This window comes from Mangifera indica, chromosome 9, assembly GCF_011075055.1.
Source record: "Mangifera indica cultivar Alphonso chromosome 9, CATAS_Mindica_2.1, whole genome shotgun sequence".
Taxonomy (NCBI): Eukaryota; Viridiplantae; Streptophyta; class Magnoliopsida; order Sapindales; family Anacardiaceae; genus Mangifera; species Mangifera indica.
In genome coordinates, this window is record NC_058145.1 from 17677783 (window position 1) to 17705754 (window position 27972).

General features: G+C 35.2%; 4 protein-coding genes across 6 annotated transcripts; 2 read left to right on the forward strand and 2 right to left on the reverse strand.

The window, feature by feature from the left end:
- The first annotated feature begins 69 nt into the window (after window positions 1-69).
- On the forward strand, window positions 70-5047 carry LOC123226050 (probable mitochondrial-processing peptidase subunit beta, mitochondrial). 3 transcript variants are annotated; one of them, XM_044650513.1, is made up of 10 exons: window positions 70-893; window positions 1886-2050; window positions 2159-2296; window positions 2386-2537; window positions 2650-2758; window positions 3353-3451; window positions 3632-3697; window positions 3873-3980; window positions 4113-4199; window positions 4470-5047. In XM_044650513.1, the coding sequence occupies exons 1-9, from the start codon at window positions 225-227 to the stop codon at window positions 4197-4199; spliced, it is 1593 nt and encodes a 530-aa protein (XP_044506448.1). In that variant the 5' UTR covers window positions 70-224; the 3' UTR covers window positions 4470-5047. The 3 variants fall into 3 exon arrangements, with proteins under 3 accessions (XP_044506448.1, XP_044506447.1, XP_044506446.1); XM_044650512.1 differs by lacking the exon at window positions 4470-5047 and adding an exon at window positions 4277-4466; XM_044650511.1 differs by lacking the exon at window positions 4470-5047 and having other exon boundaries at window positions 71-893; window positions 4113-4466.
- Window positions 5048-5983: 936 nt separating this feature from the next.
- Window positions 5984-9626, forward strand: LOC123226388 (biotin carboxyl carrier protein of acetyl-CoA carboxylase, chloroplastic-like). Its single transcript, XM_044650900.1, has 7 exons — window positions 5984-6355; window positions 7396-7449; window positions 7746-7900; window positions 8042-8357; window positions 8725-8796; window positions 9145-9210; window positions 9328-9626. Exons 1-7 carry the CDS (start codon window positions 6191-6193, stop codon window positions 9349-9351), a joined length of 852 nt encoding a protein of 283 aa, XP_044506835.1. The 5' UTR covers window positions 5984-6190; the 3' UTR covers window positions 9352-9626.
- Window positions 9627-10146: 520 nt separating this feature from the next.
- LOC123226387 (sister chromatid cohesion protein SCC2-like) lies at window positions 10147-23465 on the reverse strand. The gene is given in 29 exon segments (XM_044650899.1): window positions 10147-10779; window positions 10882-11007; window positions 11092-11184; window positions 11309-11741; window positions 11821-12114; window positions 12195-12328; window positions 12738-12968; window positions 13040-13144; window positions 13229-13293; window positions 13296-13395; window positions 13708-13816; window positions 14170-14339; window positions 14773-14925; window positions 15005-15304; window positions 16252-16419; window positions 16528-16686; window positions 16779-16829; window positions 16903-17113; window positions 17190-17719; window positions 17799-18230; window positions 18342-18528; window positions 18632-18728; window positions 18980-19091; window positions 19228-19335; window positions 19814-20070; window positions 20177-20273; window positions 20356-20486; window positions 22324-22433; window positions 23011-23465. Coding segments are annotated over 29 exon segments (5457 nt in total). The 5' UTR covers window positions 23292-23465; the 3' UTR covers window positions 10147-10566.
- A 1402-nt stretch (window positions 23466-24867) lies between these two features.
- On the reverse strand, window positions 24868-27683 carry LOC123224729 (F-box protein At5g39250-like). Its single transcript, XM_044648427.1, has 2 exons — window positions 27462-27683; window positions 24868-26047 (listed from the first exon to the last, which is right to left on the reverse strand). Exon 2 carries the CDS (start codon window positions 25938-25940, stop codon window positions 25191-25193), a length of 750 nt encoding a protein of 249 aa, XP_044504362.1. The 5' UTR covers window positions 25941-26047; window positions 27462-27683; the 3' UTR covers window positions 24868-25190.
- Window positions 27684-27972: the final 289 nt, after the last annotated feature.

The following is a 27972-nucleotide window of genomic DNA, read 5'->3' on the forward strand; positions in this document are numbered from 1 at the left end:
TACAATATAAATGAAAAGTTATATGTTTAAATATCCCGTAATTTGCAATTTAGGAGTAAAAAACGGTGTCGTTTCGAAGACAAAGTCATCAGCTACAGCTCTTTATTATTTCTCCCTGTTTCTCTTCCACTTTTTCATTCCATTCACCACTCTCACACTCACCAAACCCTATTAATTTCATAGTGAAACCCCCTACAATCAGCCCCTAAATCGGAGTAAAAACGATGGCGTTTAAGCAACTCCTAACCCTAGCTCGTCGCTCTCACCGACCGACTTCCTCTACTGTACTCACCACAGTCCGATCCTCCTCCTCCGCTGCCCCTCTCGCCCACTCTCCCTCCTCCGCCCCTCCCTCCCCGCCGCCACCGTCCGCCATGATCTACGACCGTCTCGCCGAGGCAGTTAAAGAAAAACTCAAACAGCTGGAGAACCCAGATCCGCGTTTCCTCAAATACGGATCCCCGCACCCGACTTTGACCTCTCACACGCACATCCTGTCAGCTCCTGAGACAAAGATCACTACTTTGCCCAACGGACTTCGGGTTGCGACCGAGTCCAACCTCGCTGTTAAGACGGCGACTGTTGGGGTTTGGATTGATGCTGGGTCGAGGTTTGAGACGGAGGAGACTAACGGCACGGCACATTTTTTGGAGCATATGATATTTAAGGGGACGGAGAGGAGGACCGCTAGGGATTTGGAGGAGGAGATCGAGAACATGGGGGGGCATTTGAATGCATATACGAGTAGGGAACAGACGACATATTATGCCAAGGTTTTGGATAAGGATGTGAACAAGGCGTTGGATATTTTGGCTGATATTTTGCAGAATTCTAAGTTTGAGAAGAATCGAATTGCTCGCGAGAGTGATGTGATTTTAAGAGAGATGGAGGAGGTTAGTTGATTTCATTTGATTGGTTATCTTGATATTACAAGAATTTAGGGTGATTTTGTTGACAGAGTGTGCATAATGTGTAAATTAATTTGAATAAATGGACGAGGTCAATGTGGTTGCCTGATTGGTTTTGTTGGTGATATAAGAATTTAGGGTGTTTTGACAAGTCTTGTTGTACTGGAGTTGATGGAACATGTGCTTTAATATTCGCATGAAGAGCTGTTGCTCATGCTTATGATTGCTTCACTGTCGGGATTGCACCTAGCTTTTGATGAATTGATCTAATATAAATCATGAGTGAGTGTAGTTAATTGATTTTGTTAATTATATAATAATATAGGATAATTTACAGATGTCAGTTGTTATCTTAAGTTTTGAATATCGTTTCAGTTCTTGGTTTAGTTCATAGTTTGTGTTTAGACATCTGCATGGTGTTTTTGCTAATGTCTGCTACTTGCTGTTATTGTTGGGATTCAATTTTTGGTGTGTTTTTTTGGGCTTGGTGTGTTCACTCAAAAGTTTGGGTTTTTGTAACATTTTTTTTGGGAATGGTTTTGATAAATAGTGTGAGAATTCAATATTTATCTGCTAGGTTGGTATTAATAATTGTCACAAATATTATATGCAGGTCTCTCAATGCTTTTTGATTAAATATAAATTACTTGTAGTTCTCATTTATATGTATAAATAATTGTAATTCTTTGAGTTGCACAGTATTTAAATGTACTGAAGTGTTTGCTTGGTTTAATTGATTCATTCTTAGATGGGTGAAAACTTGGTTGTTGCCATTTCATGTGGTTAGAAGTTATGGCCTTTGGTGGATAAATGGTGGTTGTTAGTCTTGCCAATAATAGTATTTTTCTTACATGGGCATAATAGTTACTGTTGTTTTGTCTTAAATGTAATCAATAGTGTATTTTATGTTGTGCTTTCCTAGAAGTTTGATTCTTCTTTTTCCTGTGGTGAATAATGCAATGATTTAATTTCTACAGGTTGAGGGGCAAACCGAGGAAGTTATTTTTGACCATTTGCATGCAACTGCATTCCAGTACACTCCTTTAGGTAGAACTATTCTTGGACCTGCTCAGAACATCAAGACAATTACCAAAGAGGATCTTCAGAACTATATTCAAACACACTACACTGCTCCCAGAATGGTACTGAGACAACTAATGAAGTGTTTTTTTTTTTTTTTTAATAGTTTGGTCTACAAGAATGATTTTAATGTCACATTATATTCATTTACATCTTGGCCTTCTTTTTAGGTGATTGCTGCCTCTGGAGCTGTTAAGCATGAGGATGTTGTGGAGCAAGTGAAGAAATTGTTCCCGAATTTATCATCTGACCCAACTACTGCTTCTCAACTAGTAGCAAAAGAACCAGCAATTTTTACAGGTTCTGAGGTGGGAGATATAGCTTGAATACTGTCATTTTATGTTGTAAATGTTCTATCTCTAAATTCTCCTTTTTAAACATTGCTATGGGAAACCAGATTAGAATATTTGACGAAGATATTCCTCTGGCACAATTCGCTGTTGCATTTGCTGGAGCTTCTTGGACAGATCCAGATTCCATTGCCTTGATGGTAATGCAGGCTATGTTGGGTTCATGGAATAAAAGTTCGGTAGGTGGAAAGCACATGGGGTGAGTTTTTACTTTTGCACTCAGTTTATGATTATTCTGATTTTAAATTTGTACTCTTCTGTCACCTTTTATCGTGCTCATGTATTGAAAACTTTTAACAATTTTTGAACAGCTCTGAGCTGGCACAGAGAGTTGGCATTAATGAAATTGCGGAAAGCATGATGGCCTTTAACACCAACTATAAAGACACTGGTCTATTCGGTGTTTATGCAGTTGCTAAGGTGAGGTCACTATCTTTGAACTTTCTTCTTTGAAAGTGTTTATGCTCAAGTGTGACTATAATTTTCCTTTTTCTCTTTGTGTAACAATTTGATTTTGAAATAATTCTGAACATTTATTTGTTATTGACTTGCAGATTTTGTAGCACTAAAGTTTTCCTGAATTTTGTTAGCCATTGAGATAACAATATAAACTATTTTCGGCCTTATATTAGTATCACTCACACATTTGTGACTGCACTTTCTTTTTATCTTCTTCTTCTTCTTCTTCTTCTTCTTTTTTTTTTTTTTGGTGGAAAAGAAATTTATGCATGAATTAAAATTTAAGTGCTTATGAATATAACATTTACATTCTCATTGCAAATTTATATGTGACATAGGCAAAGCAATTCTTTTTGTGTGTATCTATTTTTTGAAATCTTATTGATCTATGGGTTAAGATTTTCAGTGATTCTGCTGATTAATTTTGTTTGTTACATTCAATACTTGTCTTTAATTAATTGGCAGATTCACATTTGCCTTGATAAATGTTTATGTTCCAATATTCATCCTTTCACTTTTTTATTGAGTTTAATTTCTTTTTGGTTTTGCCCCCAGCCGGACTGTTTGGATGATTTAGCCTATGCAATTATGTATGAGACAACCAAGTTGGCATACCGAGTTTCAGAAGCTGATGTCACTCGGGCACGCAATCAGGTAATGTTTCCTGATGTTTGGAATTGACACTGGGTCATTTTACTAACGTGCCAAGTGGTTTTCCTTCATCCTCTCACTTGGGGCTCTAATTGAAACTGGATCATTCTTTGCTCTCCCATGAGTGATGTTATCTATATTTTCTATGCTAATTCATAACTTTTATTGGTATGTTCCGTGCAGTTGAAGTCATCCTTATTGCTTCACATTGATGGAACAAGTCCTGTAGCTGAAGATATTGGGCGCCAGGTATTTTTTTTTAATATTCATCTTGAGGCAATATACGAGGAAACAAGTCCGAAGCTTTCATCTTACTTTGATGGCTCTCTAGTTATTGAGTTGCATTAGCTGTAGCTGAAGACCACTTGTCATGGTGTCGTGTTGTTATCTGTCTTCTTATTCAACTTGGTCTGTGTGCTTGCAGCTACTTACATATGGCCGTAGAATCCCATTTGCTGAATTGTTTGCTAGAATCGATGCTGTTGATGCGAGCACAATCAAACGGGTTGCAAACAGATTTATTTATGATAGGGTAGGAACTATTTTCACACCTGTCCACTTGTCACATGCTATGATAAATAACAAAGATTTAACTAATGACTTGTATTTTCTGAGATGAAAATTTGCTTGTTAAAGCGGGTTGATTTTTTTCAATTCTTTGCAGGATATTGCGATTGCCGCAATGGGACCTATCAACCGTTTGCCTGACTACAACTGGTTCAGACGCAGAACCTACTGGAACCGTTACTAGGTTATATTTCTACAATTATTCACTGCTGCATTACCTAATTGGCTGGTTGCAAACATTTTGTTGTTGCTTTTTTACAGAATCAATGTCCTTGGAGAGGCTTCAGGGCTGGAATTTTTATCTATTTTTTTAGGCTCTTGCTTCTGTAACTTTATAATATTTCAGAAATAAGTAATCTCTCTGCAAAAAGGCTCTTTGATTTTGAAGAAAAAATTCTCATTGCTTTTGAGCTGTAATGTGCAAAATAATACACCTTTTTGTTGATATTTACAGCTGCATCTACCCATTTTTCCCCAGCAGCCATTGATGCTTCTGGTGCATTTATTCTTCAACAACCAGCTTCCAAGTTAGGTTCCATTTACTATATGGGCACCTAGTCGATTGGAATTGAGAAAATTAATTATTAGGGGTTGGCTTTACACAGCTAACAATAATAGTTTTTGTTAATTGAATTCAATTTAATTTGTTCGAGTCCAAATTGGAGTTTAGATCATACAATTCAAATTTACGTCAATTTGATTTGTTTTCATAAAATGAGTTAAATTTGAGTTAGTTTGAATTAAATCTAAAATAATATTGTATTTGAATTGATTAAAGTCATAGCTTGTCTGTGCTAAGTTGTTTTGAGTTTTTTTTTTTTTAATTTAAGTTCTCTTTTAGTTGGGCTTTGTTCCTATTCTTCTATGTCTAATAAGTGAAATAACAATGTTTTTGCAAATTAACTAGGGGTGGATGACTTAGCTGGAATGAGATGATCTTAAGTTGCAGATCTAGTTTATTTTGAGATCAATTTATTTGTTTATTTGGTGACATTGTTTATATTGTTAATGATATTATTTATTTAGTCGGCAGCTCTTCGATGACATTATACACAAATTTGAATAAGTTTGAATTGATTTTACATATTTGGTTTAAAACGAATCTACCTCTAAATTAATATCTTAGGCATTTGTCTTGAAAAGAATCTACACCTAAATTAACTAGCAAATGCCAGGCTTACCAGCAATAACCAGCGGGATTCAAGATTTGATTGGATGGGTTTCGTTAGTTAGCTGAAATTAAGGTGAATATTATGCTCTTGAATGTTTTTGGTTACTTTGTAAAGGTGGTTGAACCAACTCAACTAGCTGTGGCGATTCTCATTTCCATCCAAAACAAGAAGAATTAATAACATTTAAAGCTCATTTTCTGGTTGGCACTATATCTTCCAATCCTGGATCTTAGTGAGTTCATAAATACTAAATAAAATAATAATATACATTATTAGGTGATTATATGATCTAATAAAATAGTATTGATGAGTTTAAATAAATTGACATATTATTATAAAATAATTAAATTATTTAATCACATTATCAAAAATAAATTATATGTTTTTAAATTAAACTCAATAATGATGAATCTATTTTTGTCATGGTTTTAAACTTGGTTATGACTTCAAATCGGATGAACCATGATCCGGTCCTACTAGTTTGCAGTTCAATTGACAGATCACTTCGGTCAAATCCTTATACTGATGTCAGCATGAATTAAATTACGGAACTTCAACTCAAATTTGGTTGGAACTACAGCAGGCACCAATTTTAGTCCAATTTGTCTTTCGGACGAAGTGATTTGTAGTAGTGGTTGGCTGGCCGCAATCTAAAGCAGATCTCTGATCTAACCTAGAGACGACCAGAGTAAACGTGGCACAAACCCAATAACTCCATCTTATTTCCTCTTTTCACTTTCACTTACCATTTGTGTGGAAGTTTGTTAAAATTAGAATTCCCATGTTGTCTACTTTGCCTCCTTCATTGGAAATATCGAAACTCTCTTGACACTTTTTTAATTATTTTTATTTTTATTTATTTCTTTGTTCTCATCGCCACTTTTCTCAATCTCCTCCTTTACATCTCTCCAACTCCACATTTTCTTTGTGTTTCTGTTTCTAGTATTTTGGATCTGTTTTTGTTTCCTTTTTTGGGTCCAAAAATACAGAGACTTTTTTATCAATGGCTGCCATCTCTGTTCCTTGTCCCAAGATCTCTGTTGTTGGTGCTGCCGCTAGAACACAACAACAGAATCAAAAGCAAGTGAAAGTGGAAGTCCTTTCATTTCGCAATGCTTCCAAGGCCAAGCCTTCATTGTCATTTGCTTCTGCTTTTTCTGGGCTTCAGGTTTGATTGATTTGGCTTTCTGGTTTTTTTTTTTTTAAATTGTTTTAGATTTATTTAGAGGGTTTGTTTTTATTTTTTGTAATATACTGTGAATTGCTTGCCTCTCTGGTTTTGCTAGTTTTGTAAAGTTTGGCTAAAAGCTCTTCATGTTATCATGGCATTGTGTTGACATTTTTGTTACTCATTACAAAGAAATGATACATAAAGATTACTATTATATGTATAAACGGAAAGAAAGTTATTATATGATTTGATCACAGTAGAAGTATAATTGTTTATTAAAGCTAGGCAAAAGTAATTTTTATTTGATATGTATAATATAGCACAAAATCTGTACAGCTAAAAAACAAAGGCGTTTTGATAAGTCTGGGTCTTCATGTTGTTACATTCCTAGTGTAAAGAATGTCTACTTGGATCTCATATAAAAAAATATTGGCTTCTAGTGTAGTTCTCTCAAGATTTGTATCACATATGAACAATATACATAAGTTTGAGTATGTTGCGTTATGAGGTATCTCCATCTGGTTATGATGCATCTACAATTATAAGTACTTTATGTAGTTGTGTAGGGAAAAGTTATGGATTAAAATGGTTCTTGGTGATTGTAAGAAATGCTAGAGAGAGTGCTTTTACCACAGATTTTTGTTCTCATCTAGGGTTTGAATCAATTTTTGGTTTGTGAAAAGATTTCAATCAATATTGTAACACCCCTAAAAAAGTCCCAAATTGAAAAAACACAAAAGTTGGGTTTGCATGAAAATTCTACATCATTTGGAATTACAAAATTAGATTGATTATATAGTCTGTAAACTCTTAAGTTTTCAAAACGCATTTTGAATTGTAAAACTCAAAAACAAAATGGTGGATTATATTTAAAGTGGATTATATCTTGATAGTAGTCTTACTTATTGGGCCAGATGTTGCAAATATATTTCATTATTTTTTTTCTATTATGTATGCTCTATATATTCTGTATAGGTTCTTGTCATGGCAAATCTCCTGCGTCACTGACAGTGCATCAAATTTTTTGACTTTTGTAGAGCTCTAGCAGGAAGCAGTTTGCTCTCCGGACAGCACATGCCAAGCTAAATGAGGTGAGTTGAAAATGTTTATAAATTTAGCGCTGGATTCAAGTTGATCGAGCCTGACCATGGGTTGATTTGAGCTCAGCTTGAATTTTAAATAGTAAGTTCAAGCTTGTTTGAATTGGTCAAGGTTGTCAACAGGATGAATAATATCACCAACAAAATAAACATTATTGTCAGAAAGGGATTCGAGCCAAACTATCAAGTTAAACCGAACCGAACTGGATCAGTTTCAATCCAGCCCTATATAAATTGATTAGAAATCATTGTCAGCATATGCTAACCATAACTACTTAAATTATAAGGTTATTGCCGAGAAGCCTTCAAACTCTGCCCCAGTAAATGACAAGCCCAAGTCTGAAGTTGCATCATCAGAAGGAAATGTTGAATCTGCAGAAAAGAAAATTCCTAATGCATCATCAGTTTCAGCATTCATGACTCAAGTATCTGACCTCATCAAGTAAGTTCAAATTTGGCTCAAATCAAACTAAACACCGAGCCAATGGCTCAGTTTGGATGCACCTGTAGCATCCATGTTAATAGGTTAATGCAAAATATATATCATTTTGGTCTAGAGTTGATTTTTTCCTTCCATGATCAGGCTTGTGGATTCGAGGGATATTATGGAGCTACAAATGAAGCAATATGACTGTGAGCTGACAATAAGGAAAAAGGAAGCTTTGCTGCAACCACCACCTGTTGTCTCAATGCCACCTGCTATGTCCCATTTAATGTATGCTCCACCTCCGCCTGCAGCCTCGGCTCCTGCTGCTGCTGCAAGCCCAGCTGCTTCTGCACCAGCACCTGCTTTACCTGCCCCACCAAAGCCAGCCCAATCATCTCACCTTCCACTGAAATGCCCCATGGCCGGTACCTTTTATCGAAGCCCTGCACCTGGAGAACCACCTTTCGTTAAGGTAAGGTTTTGTGTTAGTAAGTCTACCATATTAAATCTTTCCCTGCTAGAGAAGAGTACCAGTGTACTTTATGTTCAGTGGTGGATCCAGAAATAAAACTTAAGGGGGTTAAGATTAAATAAAAGTAATATATAAGGAAGTCAATGAATAAATAATGTAATTTAAAAGAGGTCAATGTAAAGTTTTGGGAATTATACTGATGTTTTATATATACTGAAGTAAAAATTTTTCAAAGTCGAAAAAGATCAGCTTACCCCCTTTACAGCGTCTGCTACTGCTTCTGTCGTCCATCATGTAAATTATCTCTTATTTTATAATCTAAAGAAATGATTTATTTCTCCTTTTGTGCTTATTTTTTATTTTCCAGGTTGGAGATAAGGTGCAGAAAGGTCAGGTCATTTGCATCATTGAGGCCATGAAATTAATGAATGAAATTGAAGTATGTTCATTCTCCATTTTCCTCCCTTCATGTTGCACTACTTTTCCTTCTAATTTTTGGAAGAATAACACTTCATTTACAAATAAATAAGTACTAATAGACTTGGCTATCATCATATGATTAAGTGGTTTTAAATTAGAGATAAGTAAACAATTAAATCATTTAATCAAATGATAATATGTCAACCATTAGTACCCATTTCGACGAGCTAATGTTTGACCAAAGATGGCCAAACATTAGACCTTATTTCTCTATTATTCTTTTTACCTTGCAAAGATACTTGCTTAGGCAATTTTATGCAATTCAAATTATCAGCACTCATTTGAAATCATCATTATTGTTTCTCAGGCTGATCAATCTGGAACCATAGCTGAGGTATTAGTTGACGATGGAAAACCGGTCAGCATAGACACAGTATTGCCCCCCTCTTTCTCTCTCTCTCTCTCTCTCTCTCTCTCTCTCCCTGTTTATCCATCTCTCCTTTAATATCATAGACAACTAAAACATCTCTCTCTTGTTTTTCCTGTGCAGCCTCTTTTCCTAATTGTACCCTAAACAATCGGCAAGCACCTTCATGGAACATGGTGGGAATACAAACTGTATCCCGAGGCTTCATCATAATAGGGTTCTTTAATATCCAGTCCTGTTGCAAATTCAGCTTTTGTTGAGAGTAAAGTTCATTTTAACATAATATGTTTAATTTATCATATATGTTTTATGTTTAGGAAGTAGACAGGAATTTTACATGTAGGAGATTTGAGTTACTCAGACATGGTTGATGCTAGTTCTCCTTTGGAATTGTAATACATGGATTCAATCTTCTAAGCCAACTCAAATTCAAATATTCAGATTAATTCAACCTAAACTTGTTTATAAAAATGAACCTAATCTTTGATTTAAATTTGACTAATTTCACCCAAAGTTTGAACAACTCAAATCAAATCTGAATTCCTAATACAAATTCGGCTAAATTTTAATACAAATTCGACAAAAAGAAATATAGATAAAGGTTGCAGGTGTATAAACTTTTGATAGATGCGATTCAAGATTAAAGGGCACAAACTAAACTTGTTTACAAAAACAAACATAATCTTTGGTTCAAATTCAACTCGTTATCTGAGTTTGATCAACTCAAATCAAATCTAACTTTAATTCTTAATACAAATTAGGCAGAAAGAAAAATAGGTCGAGGAAGTATCGACTTCTGATAGAAGATTAGAGGGCACAAGGTTTATGATGCTCTTTTGATAGAAGATTAGAGGGCAATAGGTATATGATGCTAAGTAGCATTGGAATTTATACTCAAAAGAGTGTAGTAAAATTTATGACACCCAGTCTGTCAAAACTATGTAAACAATGAAAAAACTTTCATTTCAGCCATTTCGTGAAACAAAATCGGATAAACGAACGTGTCTTGGCGAAATACGGAAGGCAATAAGATGATTTAATATCACAATTGAGCTACCACAACTACATTTCTACCAAAAAATGACAATCTAAAAAACAGCACGGTGGATGAATTTGAATAAAGAAAGAATGCATATGCTTACTGACTAATGCCAGACAAATCACAGAATGGAAACAGAGCAGAAAAAACACTTTCTCCCAAACAAACCCGCTTTCAGGCTACGTTGTCATGCTTCCCTTCTTCTGTTTCCACATTTCTATTCTTTTTCCTTCCTCTTTCATACTATACCCTGTATCTATTCCTATAATGTACACGTTAGCCTAGAGGTTATGTACTTACAACTACCATCCCTCCCTCCCGGTCTATCTCCTTCTATAGTTGTTAACTTTTCGCCCATTATTATTTGTCCTCCGAACTCCAGCTACATATTCTTCGTCACTATAACCATCTACATCATCCATACCAGTCATTCGTCCAGATCTTGGCCCCTTCCTGGGCGTAGGGCGCTTCTTTTTTATGTTTGCTGTGTAAACTGAGTAGTCGATGGTATCTTCCCTCAAGGCATTTTTTAATTCCTGGGTAGTGCAAAAACATGGTAAGAGTGATACCCAGAGAGATCAGTCAAGTACTGTTGGACTAATGAAAAAAAGATGTACACACTCCTCAATCTCTCTTACCTGGTATCTCTGTATAAATTCTTGATAAGTAGATGGCAACGTGCCATGCATATCACTGATGTCAAAGGGAATATTCTGTCTAGAAAGGATTTCTCCAGGTTTTTGGACTTCGGTTGGAGAATACACCTGATTTATAAGTAAACATATCAGATAACATAAGTTACATATTCTTAGACTGAAGATGCGGTCCATAAAATTAGTAAGCTTTACCTGGCACTGGGCATCGTTTAGACTATAGACAATCTTTAGGTGCCTTTTCAGCTTCAGCAGTAGTTGCAAAGCAGTAGCGGCAATAGTGTCAATCTGAACAGACAACCCAGTGAACAAAATGTCAAAAATTTAAGATATAACTAGGCAAATACGATCATAGATCTGAATTCTTATTTCTCTATGATTTTCAAAACTACAGCTTCGTTAAATGCGGTACCTGGATTTTATGTAGATCATTTTCAGATATGCTACAGGATTCAACTGAGCTTGCATCATGCATCATTGCCTCCCTTGGTGGCATATGATGTGACATTGTCTGAACAGTGGGCTCTGGTTGAATAGTCCCATCCAAATCAATTGACGAGATATGACAAAAGTTATGCTGCGCTGCTGGCTCTTCCTTCATTGTCCCAATCAAATCCATTGCAGTCATATGATTGAAAACAGGCTGATATGACTCCTGTTGAAACATTCCATTCTCATGCATAGTCTTCTGTGCATCTCTTTGCAACAAGCCCATACTTGTGGCTTTCATATTTGCCTCGAGTGCACCAGCCCGAACTTGTATAATTCGATTTATAGTATATATCAAATACAGGGGTTCATCAGGTAATGTGAATGGGAGCAAAGCAAGGACTTCTGTGCAGTATCTGTAAAGAGAGACCCAACTTTGAATTCATTTTTTGCAACTGACTTAAAAGAAATTTAAAACTGGCAATTATAACTCACATCAAAAAAGGGATAACTGAATTATCCAAGCTAAGATTATCATATTTTCGGATGATAGATGACATGAATTTGTTCCTTGAATTCCTGTTTCCACGAATAAGCTTATAGATTCGAGAAACTCCAAGCCTTGCTTGGCTTAAAGAGCCACCATCAAATTTCCCTTTCATATTTCCTGGAACCTTGGATTGCAACTTTTGGTTTAGGCTGTCCGGAGAACCACCACCAAGGGACTGAATGAAAAGAAATGACATCTGAAGGCCATCCCCCAGACGGCTTTCGAAGAAGGCAGGGTACCTGAAATGAGGTTTTTTTGTTAGCAAGCATATAACAATAGACAGGATAGAGAAACACCAAAAGCATTTAGAGGAGTGTACTTTTCATTCATATTCATCAGCAAATGATGCGCCAACTTTGAGTTCACCTCCTGAGGATCTGTTTCAAGGGCTATTAGGTGTGGAACACAAGTAATAGGATGAACAAGACCTTGGCGTAGCACAACTTCCACAATCTGCAACGAAAACATAAAAACAAATTCAATCAAATAATAATAACTCAAAGCATGCCAAATATATAACCTTTAAACTGACACAAACTGACAGGAAATCAGGAACATGGTACTGCTTTCAAACCAGAACCTTTTTTTCTTGCCTGTCATCAGTCTTGCTTACAGTTGACAAGAGAAAAGATATTCAGGATGGCATTTCAAACATCAACTGTTAATTAGATACATCTCAAATTGGTTCAAAGATATTATTACCCGGCTCCATTTTTTTAATAAAAACTATTTGTTCATCCACAAATCTAATTTCTCAATCATCAAATATCTAATAACCAAGGACTAAAATTAATGGCCAAGTTCATAATGTTGTTCCCTATTGTAGAGCACAGATGCTGAAATTAAAAAGCTAGAATCTCACTTTGACAGCAGACTGGCGAATTTGTTCATTGGCATCCATGCATCTTCCCAAAATCTTATCCCAGTACAACTGAATTATACCTCCACAGATGTTCGTATCACCAGCTCCAGCAGCAACTGGCACACTGCCGTCTTCTGCCGCATATTGAACTTCATTTTTACCAACTTTATCAGGTTCCATTTGACTTTCCGCATCAAGAAGATATTCATACATATTTTGCAATGCTTGCATCTGGTTAACAGAGTGTGTTGGGAACTTATTAAATGGAAAGAATATATCAAGAAGGGATCGTGTGTCTTTACCTTAAGACGAATATGAGAAGAAGGTGCTAATGTAGCCTCAACTATCTTCCCAATGTCCATTTCCAACATATACTCAGGCCTAGCAATCAAAACAAAGCCTAAAGCCTACACAAATCCAAAAAATGTAGATGAATATGGCAAACATTAAGCAATATTCATCAGAAATAAGTAGATCACGAAAAAGCATACCTGCAAAGATCTGACCTTTACACTAAAATCATCCATTTGAAGATATCTTTTGAACAAACTAAGACAGCTACCAACATCAAATTTTTTGTCATTTGGTTACTTAACAAGGAATTGCCATAACGGATGAGTGATCCAAGACAAAAAAGAGACCGCCCCACTTGCTGAAACTGATGAGGACAAAAAAAAAAAAAGAGGAAAAACAATCTCAACATACAATTTGATTCCGTACATAGTTTCTTTATCAGACAAAGAATCATAGGTAGTGTATGATGAACATGAACAAACAAGTTTTTAAGACAAAATACTAACAATATCTGTAGCTAAACAATATGCATCAGGCTTTTAATATGGCATTCCTCGATACAAAAACAATGAGGACATAGAAGTTGGTAGCACTGATATCAGATTTTAACAAACTTGATGCAGAGAATAAAAAAATTAATGAAACAAATAAATTCAATCTTGATAAACCAACTAACCTGCTTGCTGTCAGACTTCTGGCCATCTAAATACTTGAAAAAAACATGAATAAGATATGCAATTACACTTGAACTTCTTCCTGATACTTTACTCACAGAGCAGAGGCACCTATAAAAAGAAAACACTAAAGGCCCATAAGAAAATATGAAACCACGGACAAGATTACTTTCTGAAGGGATGGAACAAATGACAGCTTGCAAAATATTGGTCAGAGCCTAAATTCACACCAACTGCTGGCCTGTAACATCATATGCATTCACACAACCCAAGAAGGGAATATAAATAGATAAATGAGTTCACAGTTTCTCTCCATATATGACCAATTAAAATAGCAAAAAGTTGAAACCTTGAAGACTTGAAGAAATTTCACAAGCAGACAGAACAATTTGCACATATAAACACATGCTGAAGTCATTGCAAGAAATCAACTAAATGATAGAAATAAGAGAAGCTGGATCTACTTTATGCAAGCATGGACAACACTCAGAAAAGAATGTCGAACAATCATGTTCTTCAAGTCCTGTTCAAGTTCTTCAATTGCACTTTGAGGTAACTTTCGAATCAAGGATAGAACAGAATTAATTATGAATATTATACTCTCCAACAACTGCGCAACTACTCGGTTATCAACCTGGACAAAAATAAAATTCAATTAAGGTCAGCCACTGTTCCCGACAATTGAGAATTTGCAAATCTAGTTGCTTATTAAGGCAATATCAAGAAAGTGAAAATTAGAAGAAATAAAGAAATAAATTCTCTCGCATATATTCCCATAATATACTTCCAAGAAATCCTCTGTGCAACGCATCAAGAAAACTGCTTAAATTAAAACTGCCAAAGATATATTAGATTGGAATCGCAAGGTACCAGTGTTGTTCAAACATAAGCAATTCTAAAATAAATTAATTCAATCCAACAAAGAAAAAATATAAAAATTAAACTTGGGTTTGGCTAAAAAATAATTTCTGATTCACAGACCCACTGCTGCACCCCCACTTCCACACCCACCTACACCATTTATATCCTGATTCATTTATAACATATTAAGACAGAATTGAGATAACCTGACTCTTAAGGTATGGTTGTAAAGTGATCACAAATTGCGAAGGGTCAGAAACTGGAGCACAAAGTCTAGGATCCACGTAACAAAATGCATGCAAGGCCAACACATAAGGAAGCGTACGACTCTCCACTCCCTCACTATTCATTTCCTCAACCTGGCCATGTAGAAGTTTATCATTACAAATTTCAAAAATAAAAAAGTAAAAGTACTGCATTAACAAGCTAAGAAAATACCTGCAATATTTTTTCCAATAAGCACTTGCACATTGATTCACATCGTCTACGTACTGATGCAAGAGAAACAGGGTTGATCCCAGCAGCTTTAGCTGACTGGGGGAAAAAATCAAGGGCCAAGTTGCGCTTAATGACAGTGACAAGAAGCTGATTGTTTGGCATTCGCCTTAACAGTTCAACAATCTGCTCAGTCTTCTTAGCAACCTCCAAAGGAACAGAACTACCATCTCCAAAATACTGAGTCTGCAATCCCGAAGGTTCCTCAAACCAGAACTCATAAAATGTCTTGCAGACAAGATCCTGTAGACAAGCAAAGAATAAATATTAGGAATGTGTCAGGGAACCATCATTTCATACAGAATTTGACGCTTGTGTAAGCAAGATACCAATAATTTATCATTTCATAGTCTAATAAGTTTCTTTTGATCCAATTTAACGATTCCATGGAACTTCCCATTATAAAAAGACCACCAAGGGAAGAGCAATCCAGAAAATTTAGTACAAACCCATATATTAAGGTAAAACAAGATAAGCTCACAGCAGCCCATTATCTTATTCCACCCTAGACCAAGCAATCTGTACAACTGTACATGAGTTTGCTCAGATCACAGATCAGTGTTATGCAAGTATGATCAGTTCTATCCCCCTACTATAGCTCTTGACTCTGTATATTTGGAATTTTGTCTCATGTTGGCCATTTTCTTCCCAAAAAATCGCTGAATTTCACACTAATCAAAAGCTTTTGCTCTAAACTTGTAAAACTTCAGCAGAAAAGGAAGAGAAGACACTTCAGAGAAAGAAATTGGTTTGTTGGGTTTTTTTTCCACTTCCTTTTCAGTAGATTAAGGGCAGTAGAAACAAGTGAATCCCAATAAATATGTGAAAGGTACAGCGATAAAACCTAATGTGAAATGGAGCCATTCTGGCTCTGAAAAGATTTCAGATTTCTTAGCCTTGCCCTCTTACTCCAGCTTTGGTCCAGATTCCTTGTATAAAATAAAAAGTACAACTTTGTCTCTTATGCTACAAAACATACTCATCACAAATGAATATTAATTTTGACTTTTGATTGCTCGGCACTAGGAAGGCAAATTATTATCTACACGTTTGCCAAGAAGTAAAGCAGAATCATTTCAGGTAACAATAAAATTAAAAGACCATAAGAAACAATCTACATGGGGAAGCAGAGAGTAGATATTTAGCAATACAATTGTAAAATCACACGGACACCATTGATTCTGAGTTACCTGAACACTTGATTCATCGTCGCTAACACGAGAAATGATCTCATTGCAAGCAGTTGAAAATTCAGAGAAGTTAGCATTTGAAGTGCACATATCTCGAATGATTTTGATTGCTCTTTTCCGGACACTCACTCCAGTATCTTTTATCCTCTCTGCTACTTTCTCAAAATACTGACACATCACCGAAATATTTTTGGTGAACATATGCAACAGTGATAAATAACTTCAATCAACCATTTTTTCTGATAAAATATATGTATACAGTGTAATTAAACATACCTTCAAAGCAACATCAGGATGTGAAGCAATATGCCGGCCAACAAGTTCCAATGCCGCCTCTCTTACTGATATTGCCGAGTCACAAAACCTTCCTTCAACAGCTAATTGTACACGTTTGTCACACAACACCTCGGGATCAGCTTCCACAATTATACTAACCTGCTCCCAATCACATAAAATATTCAGTACCATCAATAAAATCAAGCAAGCACATTCTCTTTCCAATAAAATGTACGAAAAAAATCCATTACCGCTCGTAAAGCTTTAGCTCTGATTATAGGAGAGTTTTCCCTTAAACTAGCCTGGAGACAAATCATTGAATAAGAATATATATTTTCGTAACTAGTAAATTTGAAAAGAAAAAAAATCACTCACAAGAAGTACTTGAAGAATCTTATCAAAGCCTCTAGAGAAAGAATTATTTTGTCCTAGTGCTAAAGTGATCTTCTTGATGGAGTCCCTTGTCAACAAGGATGAAGCAGATCCAGATTGACGCACTATTGCTTTAGATTTCATTCTAGCAAGACAGTACATGGACTTTTGTTGAGATTTTGGGTCATCCTTGTACCACAGGCACACATAAAACCTGCACATAAACGATCTTCAGTTTAGTATCAATGCAACCATGATCCTGTGTGGAAAAAGCTTATTTAAGTCTATACCAACGAACAAAGAGATTAACATCATCAGCAGAGACAATATCTTGAAGGTAATTCAAGAGCATCTGTTGAACAATTTCAAGTTTTGTAATTGTATCAGAAGCTTCAGAATTGTTTTTTGACTGCTTCTGATCCTTTTTTCCATCATCCTTCCACTGTGATTTGCAGTATGATTGTAATACTAGAAGTTGATTCTGGCAAAGACAAAACTGACAATACCAACCACGACTAGGTACTTCATGCGTTCTTCCCCCCATGCAATCAGCATGAAAAAGTCTCTGACAAACTTGACATACAAACAACTTTTTTTCAGCCCTTCCATCCAAACAAATAGAACATGCATCTTTAGCATAACTCTTATCCATATTATCCTCAATCAGTTCCCGTAATATCCAGAATCTGTCCCTGCTGCAGAGGACTGCTTCCTGCTTCAACCTGGTAGCAATGGTACCAAGAAGATCAATGGCCATAGATCGTGCAGAGATGTCTTTGGATTTTAGCCCAGCATTCTGAAGCAGTAAGACACAAAGAACCTGCAAAAAATAGTTCCTTAGAATAGATAAACTAAAATGCAAATACTAAAGAACATAATATAGTTTATATGTATCTCACCTCTAGAATAGGAGCAGAAGCAGGATATTCTGGTAAATTCAACGTTGTTAATAAATCCATGACAAGATTCTCCATCATCACTTTCAGCTCATTGGCATCCTGAGTTTTTACACTTGAAAAGCGCTGAAGAACACGAGTCCAGAAAAGACAGCATGTCTCTGTTGCTGCTTCATGACACTTGGTGGGATAACCAGTATCAATTGAAACTTCCAACATGGAATTACCACTTGATTCTTTCCTGAAAGCTCCAGGGAGGTTTGCACTATTGTGGACCAACTGAATCAGCAATGCAGTAACCATCTGAATCTGCCTCTGTTCCTCATCAGGCAGGTGATATGTTCTCAATGCTCTCTTAGAGGATGGTAACTTCCAAAGAAGCTGAAGTATTTCATCTATCACAAATGTTCGATGCTGAGTGTATGAGTAAAATATCTGCAGAACCATTGGCAAAATATATGAGATTGGAAAATCAGCATTATAACATGTGCAAATATTTACTATGTATGCACACAAGTTGGCGTATCATCCATCATAGAATTATACCCCACTTATTACACCAATAGCCTTTAACTGCAAGAGCTGGATATTATCCACCAAAAATGTTGTAAAGCTTGTCTTCACCAGTTGTAAAATGCAACTATCAGATAGTTTCTCTATCAACAACAAATCCGTTAGTAAAACAAGAATAGTACAGAGCTTCTGAAGTATGGAATTCATAGCACCAGAGACCCTGTAAGAGAAAAAACATAAACAATAAGAAAAAATCTGACTTCAAATACACTAAAAAAGTTGAATATTTAGTGAGTACAGGAACAGCATATTGATAAGCACACTTGTTCAAAGCAGATTTCTTCACTTTGACAGTCTTGATATTGCGTCTTCTCTTGCTAACTGAACCAAATTCAACATCAAATTCTTCACCTTCATCAGCTGGGAAACAGATTGCAAAATATGTAGCTCAGTAAGACAAAATGAAAGTAAAACACAATTCTAAAACAAAGCGCAGTTGCTTCAAATAACAAATAGCAGAAAAGAAGGCCCAGAAAACACCAAGAGGTAATAATCTGTATGCAAATGGATCTATAGATAGAATAATATATTCAGAACACACAAAAGAAAAAGATAAATAGAAACTTAGAAAACAGAGAAGTTCCGCTTCTTGGAAAAATCAGAATACCAACCTTCAAATGCTCCATTTTCACTTGGTTTATGCAAAGCTCGGTATGTGGGATCATAAGCTGACATAATATCTGTTATTTGATGCCTTGAGAACTCCAAAATCCTTTCAATGATCTGGTAGAGTCATAGTAAAATTCATCATCATGGTATATAGATCATAGAGAATCACAATAAGGCATAGTAACATAAAGAAGGTATATTAATAGGCTGTGTCTGAATCTTGATGAAAAAATAAGTAAAAAGGGTATACCTCTTCCTTGTAAAGCTGCTTTGGCATCTGATCATGAGCCATTACTGCTAAAGCTGCATGAATCGATTCCAGGGCACAAAAAACCGTTTCAACTGCGTCTGAATCTTGCTGAAATTTTTCCACCATAAAAGGAACGCATATAATCAATTTGTTAAGTATATTGAATCAGTGCAGCATAATATCAATGATGAAGCGTGCTATATCTAAAACTAATTGAAATCTTTAAAGGAAAAATAAAAAGTTTAGAAGGCAGAAGAATGAAAAACTTCACCAAATATTGGCATGAAATAAATGTGTGATTTATCAAACAAGACAGCTTAAGTGAAGGAGACTCAATAACATCAGTAATCTGTTGGGATGCTAGAACATACACCACTATTATCTGACTCTCATAGGCATTAAGTGCCATGAAAAGGAAAGCAAGTGAGCCATCATCTAAATAAACACAGAAATTAATTTTAAATAGTTTCCAATATTCAAGTAATAACCCAGAACCGGAAGAACACATGTTGTGCTAAATCACTTTGAAGAATTGACAATCACAGACCACCAAAACAACTAACAAGAAATTATCCGAGTAACTTACATGGACTCGTTCATCAATTGACAAACCTTCTGCTCGATGTATCTGATGATCTAGGACCTGTAATAGTCTCACAAGAACATCTACTGAAACCAAATGTAGAAGTTTCTTTGCACGTATGGACATTATTTCATTTACAAGCATTCTAATGTCAGCAACAGGTAAAGATAGCCACTCAGGTTCATTCTGATCCTCAGTGGGAATTGTAGCTCTGCCACAAAAGTCCTCCAACATCTCACAGAAGCTCTGAATGGCGGCATCTAAAGAAAATAATACAACACCATGATATTTGTCCAATATAAGGGGGGGAGGATCCACAGAGAGAGTACGAAAAGACAAATGAAACAGAGAACCAAGTAGACCAACCTTGAAGCTCAGTAGGATCTGGTTGAGTTGATGAAAATAAGTCATCACCACCTTTCTTCTTGACTTTTGGTTTCCTGGAAGATGATATGGATGTTTCCTGCAATATCAGCTTCTTTATTAGCTAGAACAGATGTAAATCAATAACCAACTGAAAAAGCAAAGTGTATACACTCGTTTACATGAACACAGTTGACCTGGTGATTCTGAGATTCATTATAATCCCTTTGCAAACCACTTATAAAAGGTACATTCGTCTGAGAGTCATTCCTTTCAAAAACAGTAGGGCCAGCAACTTGCTCCTTGACTTGACCTGAGAAACTTGAAGAACACAATAAACAATAGCACAGCAATGTTAAGATAACAGTACGCCACAAAGGAAGGGTAGGAGGCACATGCAGAAACAACAAACATGGCAACAAGACTTTTATAATTATAGAATTTATAAATTCCTGCATAAGCAGGTTAACAATGAAACGATTTGATTCCACCAGAACCTCAACACTCAAAGTAAAATATAACTTTGGCAACAGTAACAAATTATGTACTAAGTTGAAATATAATACAAAGGTGTGCCTGGATTGGGAAAAAATACATTTACTCAGGCAAAGCTCTTTCAAGATAAATAATAAGTCAAGCTGCGGCTGATTCAATTAATAAAGCCAGCAGAGAAGCCAATCCAAAACCACTTGGAGCAGTTTTGATAGATCATTGTCAACTATACCAGATAAATAATATGAATAACTGATGGAAACTGTGATGAAATAACTAGGTATACGAGGATGATGCATGTAGCACAAAAAGTTCCATGTTTACATGCATAAAGTAATGTAAAGTAAACCATCTTCCATCAATCTCACAACCCAACACTGATGCCAAGATAGCCAATTGGACCACTAACATCGATCTAGATGAATCGAGGTATTATTTGTTCATATTCCAAATCTCCGAGTAGAAAGTAATTTAAATAGAGCTGAATAATTAGATTGAATTATGAAGCAAACCACTAAAACTCATTTAATTTGAAGCCATAGTTACTTACCAAAAAAAATAGTTGGGTTGTGAGCACTTGTAACAAAATGTACAAAAGGACTTCATCTAAACCATTAATAAGAAGGATATGTGTATGATAAGCCACCCATTATCAAGGTCTATCAAAGAAAGAAGGGCAGCAATGCAATTCCGCCGCATGGTGAAATGCATTCAGTAGATAAGGCTGGAGCATTCAAATTAGAATCAGATAAGGCCAGAACATGTGTGCAGGATAGCATAACAGATAATATGTTTGAATTGGAATGCTGGCAGGATAACAAAATAGATAATGTATTTGAACTGAGTTGTTGGTTGAAAAATGGGAGGATAATAATACATTTTGAGGGAGCTGATACACTTATAAATAAAAGGAGAACGCTGGAGGAAGGCATCAAGGAAAAATTAAAAGGGAATTTCAGGATTTTGGGGGCTTCAGCCTAGACGACTGGCACCTTTGCTGCCAGTATTCATTGCGTTTACTGTTATTGATAATTTCAGAATAATTCCAGCATAACATTGGCTGTATTTTGTTAGTTTCGATTAATAAAGCAATTTCCATTGAGCCAAATTTGTGTTACAATGAAAGCAAAAATTATATCCACTATTTACATTATTTCCAAAAGGATTACAGCAAGTTGCAGCCCAGGTATCCATCAGTGTACTTTCCTAGAAGTAAATCATTTTTTTACCAACCTTCTTGCAATTCTTCATACATAAAATTTTATTAAAAAAAAATTCGCCTAACCAGCCTCTTTGTTCACAAGCATGGTTAATGATATATGTTTCTTGATTGCTCAACAATTTTTCTTGTTAATGATAATCTATTTCATAACCACATTAGAACATTCCCTTCCACATGAAAACTGCATAATTAAAATAATCAATCCTAGATAACTTTGGTAAATTGATGGTAATTAGTTATCCATTTGTAAGTCTAGTTTTGTTCAAAAGCCATAGACTCATATATCCAACAGAACAACTCTATTCAGGCAGCTTGCCATAAGCTGCCACTAATCTTATCCATGTCCTCAATTGAAAAAGTGACAGCTTAATGCAGATACTAGGCTAGGACAATTAAAAAAAGAAAAACACAGAGCAACCGAGAATACTTTGTTTACCAGGAGTGACATACTCAAAAGCTTCAGCATCACAACAGAGAACTTTGTTGTGAAGTTCTAAAGGCTCCACATATCTACAAGAGACTGGATTTAGCTTGTCTCTAAAATGCCTACAAATTAAAAAAAAAAAAACAAATGAAACAATTACATTGAAAAAAAAAAAAAACACCTCTCTGCCAGTCATTTTCTAGAGAAATCACAAACTATACACAGGCATGGTTCATTAATCATTTTAATAAATTAAATTTTGTCTAAATAGTACTTCCAAAAAGTAGTTTCTCAATTTCGTATCCTTACTTAACATTATGGGCAAAACTGTACGTTCAAAATTTGAAAACACTAAATAACAAATTCAAATACAGCCGAAATTCAAACTCATATGATTTACACTACAGAAACAAAAAATTAAATCAATTACAACGAAGCATATGCAAATCAAAGAGAAAACACGTCGCCTAAATTCAAATAAAAAAATGAAATTCCGTTAAACTTTTGCACAGAGCATTAATTAAAATAAATTTTACACTAAAATAACACTCGTTAAACTTTTGCATTCCAATTCGAAAAACTACGAAGCAAAACAAATACATTCTTTCTTCCAAAAAACTTTTTTAAAAAAAAGTCCAAAGTTCAGCTTGCTTATTGTTAACACTTAATTATGATGAAAAAAAAAAACGCGACACTTACAGGTAAGACACATCAGTTTCGCGCAGCAGGTCAGTAATTCGACTGGACTGAGCGAGAATCTCGGGACGATTTAACGACCTATAACTACCATAGCTACCAGTACTCACTTCATCGAACAGACAGAGGTCCGGATCCGACGCGCCACAGAAGACAGGAAGCGACAGCAGCGGCAAGCACGTAGCTACTTCAGAGTGTATGGTGTTGGACAGTCCGATGCCTCGGGGGCCCGCACCGAAGCCTGAGCGGGAGCCCGAAGCTGAATTACTTGGAAAGCTGCTCATCGATTAAGTAATTAATCAGTGAGTCGGCAAGTCGCGGAGGAAAAACAATGCATGAAGGCGAGGGACAATAGTTTAACAACGCGGAAATTGAAGGTGAATTTGGTGGGAATTGGGGCGGATTTGAGAGAGAGGGAGAGTTTTGAGCCCTAGAAGAAAAATGAAAATGATAGAAAGAAGCAATTGGCGGGGAAAATCACTTTTATCAATGTTTTTAGGAAGGATATATAATTGAAATTATCAAAATACCCCTGGCTTTTGTGTATTTTGTAATTAATTTTGGAGGGATGGTATTTATTTTTAAATATGTATATAATTTTTCCTCTATTTTAAAATTTTACTTATTTATATGATTATATTAGTATGAAATTTTGAATACAAAATTTATATTAAGATTTGTGTGGACCAAAAATGGAGGTAAGAGGTAATTCATAATTTTTAATTAGTTTAAAATTAAAGACTAATTCAAATCGAATTAAATTAAATAAAGACAGACTTAATTTTGTTTTAATATAAAAAATTAATTTAAAATTAAATTTGACTTATTTGAATTATTAAAGAAAAATATGAAGATTTATTCGTAAAAGAAACTTTTATACAATCATATTAATGTGTTAAGAGGGTTTGAGTTAAAATTTTTTTTATTATAAACTAAACTTGTTTGTCAAACAATAACATGAATTTAAATAACTTAGGTAGAATACATCCTAATTTAGGCAATAAACAATTTTCAACAAACATTTATAATTGTTTCATAAATTTAGTGGGTGAATTTTGACTAGTTTTCAAATTAATGCATGCTTTTTTTGTACGGCCAAATCTTACATAATGTCAATGTAATCTTGTCCAAATATATTTTCATTTGAATTTTGTATCTACTAAAATGCCCTTGCCTTGGAAATCTATGACGAGTTAAGCACCTGACCGGTTGACCTCCTCCTACTTCACCCTCCATTGGAAATCTCCAAGAACAGCCACCCAGGTTTTTATCTATTTTAAATTACCCCAACCTTTTTTCCGATCATAAGTATAAACATGACAAACGGATGGGCTGCATGCAGGTATATGTGAAACAAGGTTTGCGTTCACAGTCGTCGGATCTGTGTCCATAAAATACTCATTTTTACATGGGGGTCTAATACACAAGTTTATGAAATTAATTTTAAAAGAAAATAATTTTTAATATTTCACCCAATTCGTTGAACTGACACATTTCAAACTCGTCAAACTTGTCCCTCTTAATCACTTTGGACTCCTCTGAACTTCTCTTATGTCTCTACTTCTTCCACCAAGGTCAACTCAATGTCATCACAACAACCATTGGCGATTACACAAGCTTAACCAATAGCTTCCAAGATATTTTAAAATTCTCTTCACCAAAATAGAGAAACAAAATAGGCTCATGATTCTTATTTAAATATGATTAATCATGATAATTCAAATAGATTGAATTGTTGAATTTGGGGCCATCAAAACTAGCTAGAATTAGAATTATATTCATCCCATAATATTTTGAGAGCTTGGATAATACAAGTTAAGCTTCAATTTATCATATCACAGCAATAAAAGATAAAAAGAGTTGCAACAACAAAAGATTTATAAGTAGAATAATATTCAAAGATTTTATTACAATCTTGACAATTTGTCACCAAGTACAAACACAATCTAAGGATTGCACCTTTTTAAAAGGCATGTACAGACATTGAACATGATTCAAACTTGAGCCCCTTAGGGCAGTCTCTGCAAGGAAGGTGAGGGAGGGGATTCAGACAACTCTCCACAAACAGTCCTCCACAAAATAGGCCAAATAGGCAAAATAATGAAAGACCCAAAGACAAATAGGTAGCTAGTTTAAACCAAGTTTGATATGTCAATTTCTTGAATTGGCCAAAGGTTCAGCATTCACTTCCAATCTAGCATGTCTAATAGCCACAAGACCTCTTCCTTAGAGCTTGCAGCATCACAGAAATCCATTTCAAGTGCAAAAACATTAAGGATGCCTTCATTTCCATCGTCCGTGAAATGCAAAGAAATCCATGCTCGGATTTCGGAAATGAAAGGGTATGCAGGGGCGAAGTCAAGGTACTCAAATGCATGAGCCCTGTGGGACGATCTATCTATGTAATCAAACCTGGATTTATCAATTATGCAAGCAACTCTGTTGGGATCCTTCCGTCCCACTAGCACTGATGCACTCACAGTCAGGCTCCAAGGAATAGTAAACCTTGGCTCAACAGGTATGATCATCTTGTACTCAGGGTCATCAGTATGATATCTTAGCATGTCTGATATTCCAGGCGGTGGGATCTTGATTCCATTCTGGAAGACAGGGCCTGGAACTACTTCAGAGAAAATCAATTTATCTTCAGTCCAAACGTCAATGAAAAATTCCAAATCCTCAAAGGAAAGTCTTGGTGGCAAGAGAGTTCGACGCAGCTGCCGTTTGTAAAAGGTCTGATATAATTTGTAGTAGGTTGCAGAGGGAGGATTTGGACGTTTGCAAATTGAAGGCCACCTGCTTGCACATAAACATTTCCAGAAGTAATCATCCTGGGCTATGTCTCTCCACTGCTTAGACACTACCATACAGGAAGCAAGGTCAACTCCATCCAATAAAGGAAAAACAGCTTTTAGAATTTCTTCATTTGTCATTTTTAGCCAGAGAACAAAAATCAAATGCAGAATGATAAATGTTCCAGCAACTATTTACAGCTTTGGACAAACTGAAGGGTGAAGCCAGTTGATTCTGTGGAATTTTCCTGTTAATCAGAAGATATGAAATTTCAAATTAAACAGCAAACCAAATGTCAACATTAGAGTTTAAAGTTAGAACATTAAAAGCAAAGATGTGGCCGTGAATTATCAGGAAATATTATTGTTCACTTATTTCCTAAAGAAAACACGTATTCACTTTCAACTAGCTGTATGAACGTACATGCAAACTTTAATTGACATCAATAGATAATAATTAACCAGCCTCTATGTTACTAGGTTATGATCATAATTCCACATGATGAAGAATTGTCTAAAACAGACATCAGCAGACCATCAATACATGTCTGAGACATATATATGCAAAGGGCAATACCAAACTCCTCCAAAACCTAAATACTTTCTCAATATATATATAAATATACATACATACATATATATATGTGTGTGTGTGTGTGTGTGTGTGTGTGTGTGTATACGGAAAAGTGATCCAGATGGTCATTATCCATTCTTCTCATCAATGAAAATAACAGTAAAGTTTCAATCAATGGACCATCAAAAGAATCCTTCTATTCAACCTTTAAAAAAATCTAATCAAGCAAATTACATGTATATGGTTATAATTCCATTGATGTAAGTCAACTTAGAATACACCATGATTTCACACTGATGAAACCGTGAAGCTAACCATAAACACATCATGATGACAAATGCTAATGCATAAACACAAAATTTCAAGCAAAAATCTACTCAAATGCAGTCATAGTTGACATTCAAAAACCAAATTCATCTCCTTCTGGCAACAACACTTCAAGAAAATTATAAGACCTCCAACACCAGCACTAGAGTAACAATAACCCAGAAGCATCATGCAGCGTACAGTAAAGCTTAGTAATAACCAATGAACAATTGACGAACATCGCAAGGTAACAAGATTAAGCAACTCATCACACAATATATCACAATCGCTGGCTTCAGAGTTCATACGAAATGATAACAAAGCCAAATTACAACAACTTGACTTTGCATAACATTAACAAACAATTGCTTTTCTTCTAATGACCAAATTTTTCTTAATCAAAACAAAGGTTAAAATTTCAGATACCCAGTTGAAGTTTCGATCATACAAACAAAACCCATGTCCTATAAACAAAATCACAACAACTTCATTTTGCATAACATTTTCAAACAATGGCTTTTTCATCAAAGTCAAAGTAAAGATTTTTATCAAAACAAAAGTTAAAATTTCAGACACCCAGTTGAAGTTTCAATCAGACGAACAAAACCCATGTCCTATACAACCAAATCCACATATATAATTCTGACATTATAACGGAGAGAAAGAGACAAACCAAACCTTAGATGGAGCCAAAAAAAAAAAAAAACCGAAAATTGAAGCGAGGATAAAAGTTGAGATGTTAGAAAGAAATTGACAGAGGATTGGGCAATTGAATTACGCACCTAATTTGTTGTTGAAAATGAATGGGAAAAACCCTAGATTTCAGTTCGTATTGAAAGCACAGAATGAAAAAGGTAAAACAACTAGAGAAAGCGAAAAATAAAGACGACATTGTCAATTTAAGCCGCAAATTTTGGCTGCCATGTGGATGTGGTAGCCTTCCTTAGGAATAGGGTTGAATTTGATGGACCATGTTTAATTTTGAATTCGAGCTCACATGGTTATATTGGATCAGTCTAGTTCCATCTGAGTATTATATTCGTTTTCGTAAAATAAATTAGGCCGAAAGATTATTCCCACTCAAAGTATCATAGGTTTTCTAGTTTTATCTCTTAATTATAAAAATTTTAAATATTTATTTATAAAAAATTAAATCTATTAATTTTAAAAATAAAATTATTATTTAATCTATAATATTAAAAATAAATTAAAATTTAATTTTTTTTTCTAATTTAAATCTTAAAAACTAAAATTTACCTCTTCATCCAAATTTTAAAAAATAATATTTTTCCT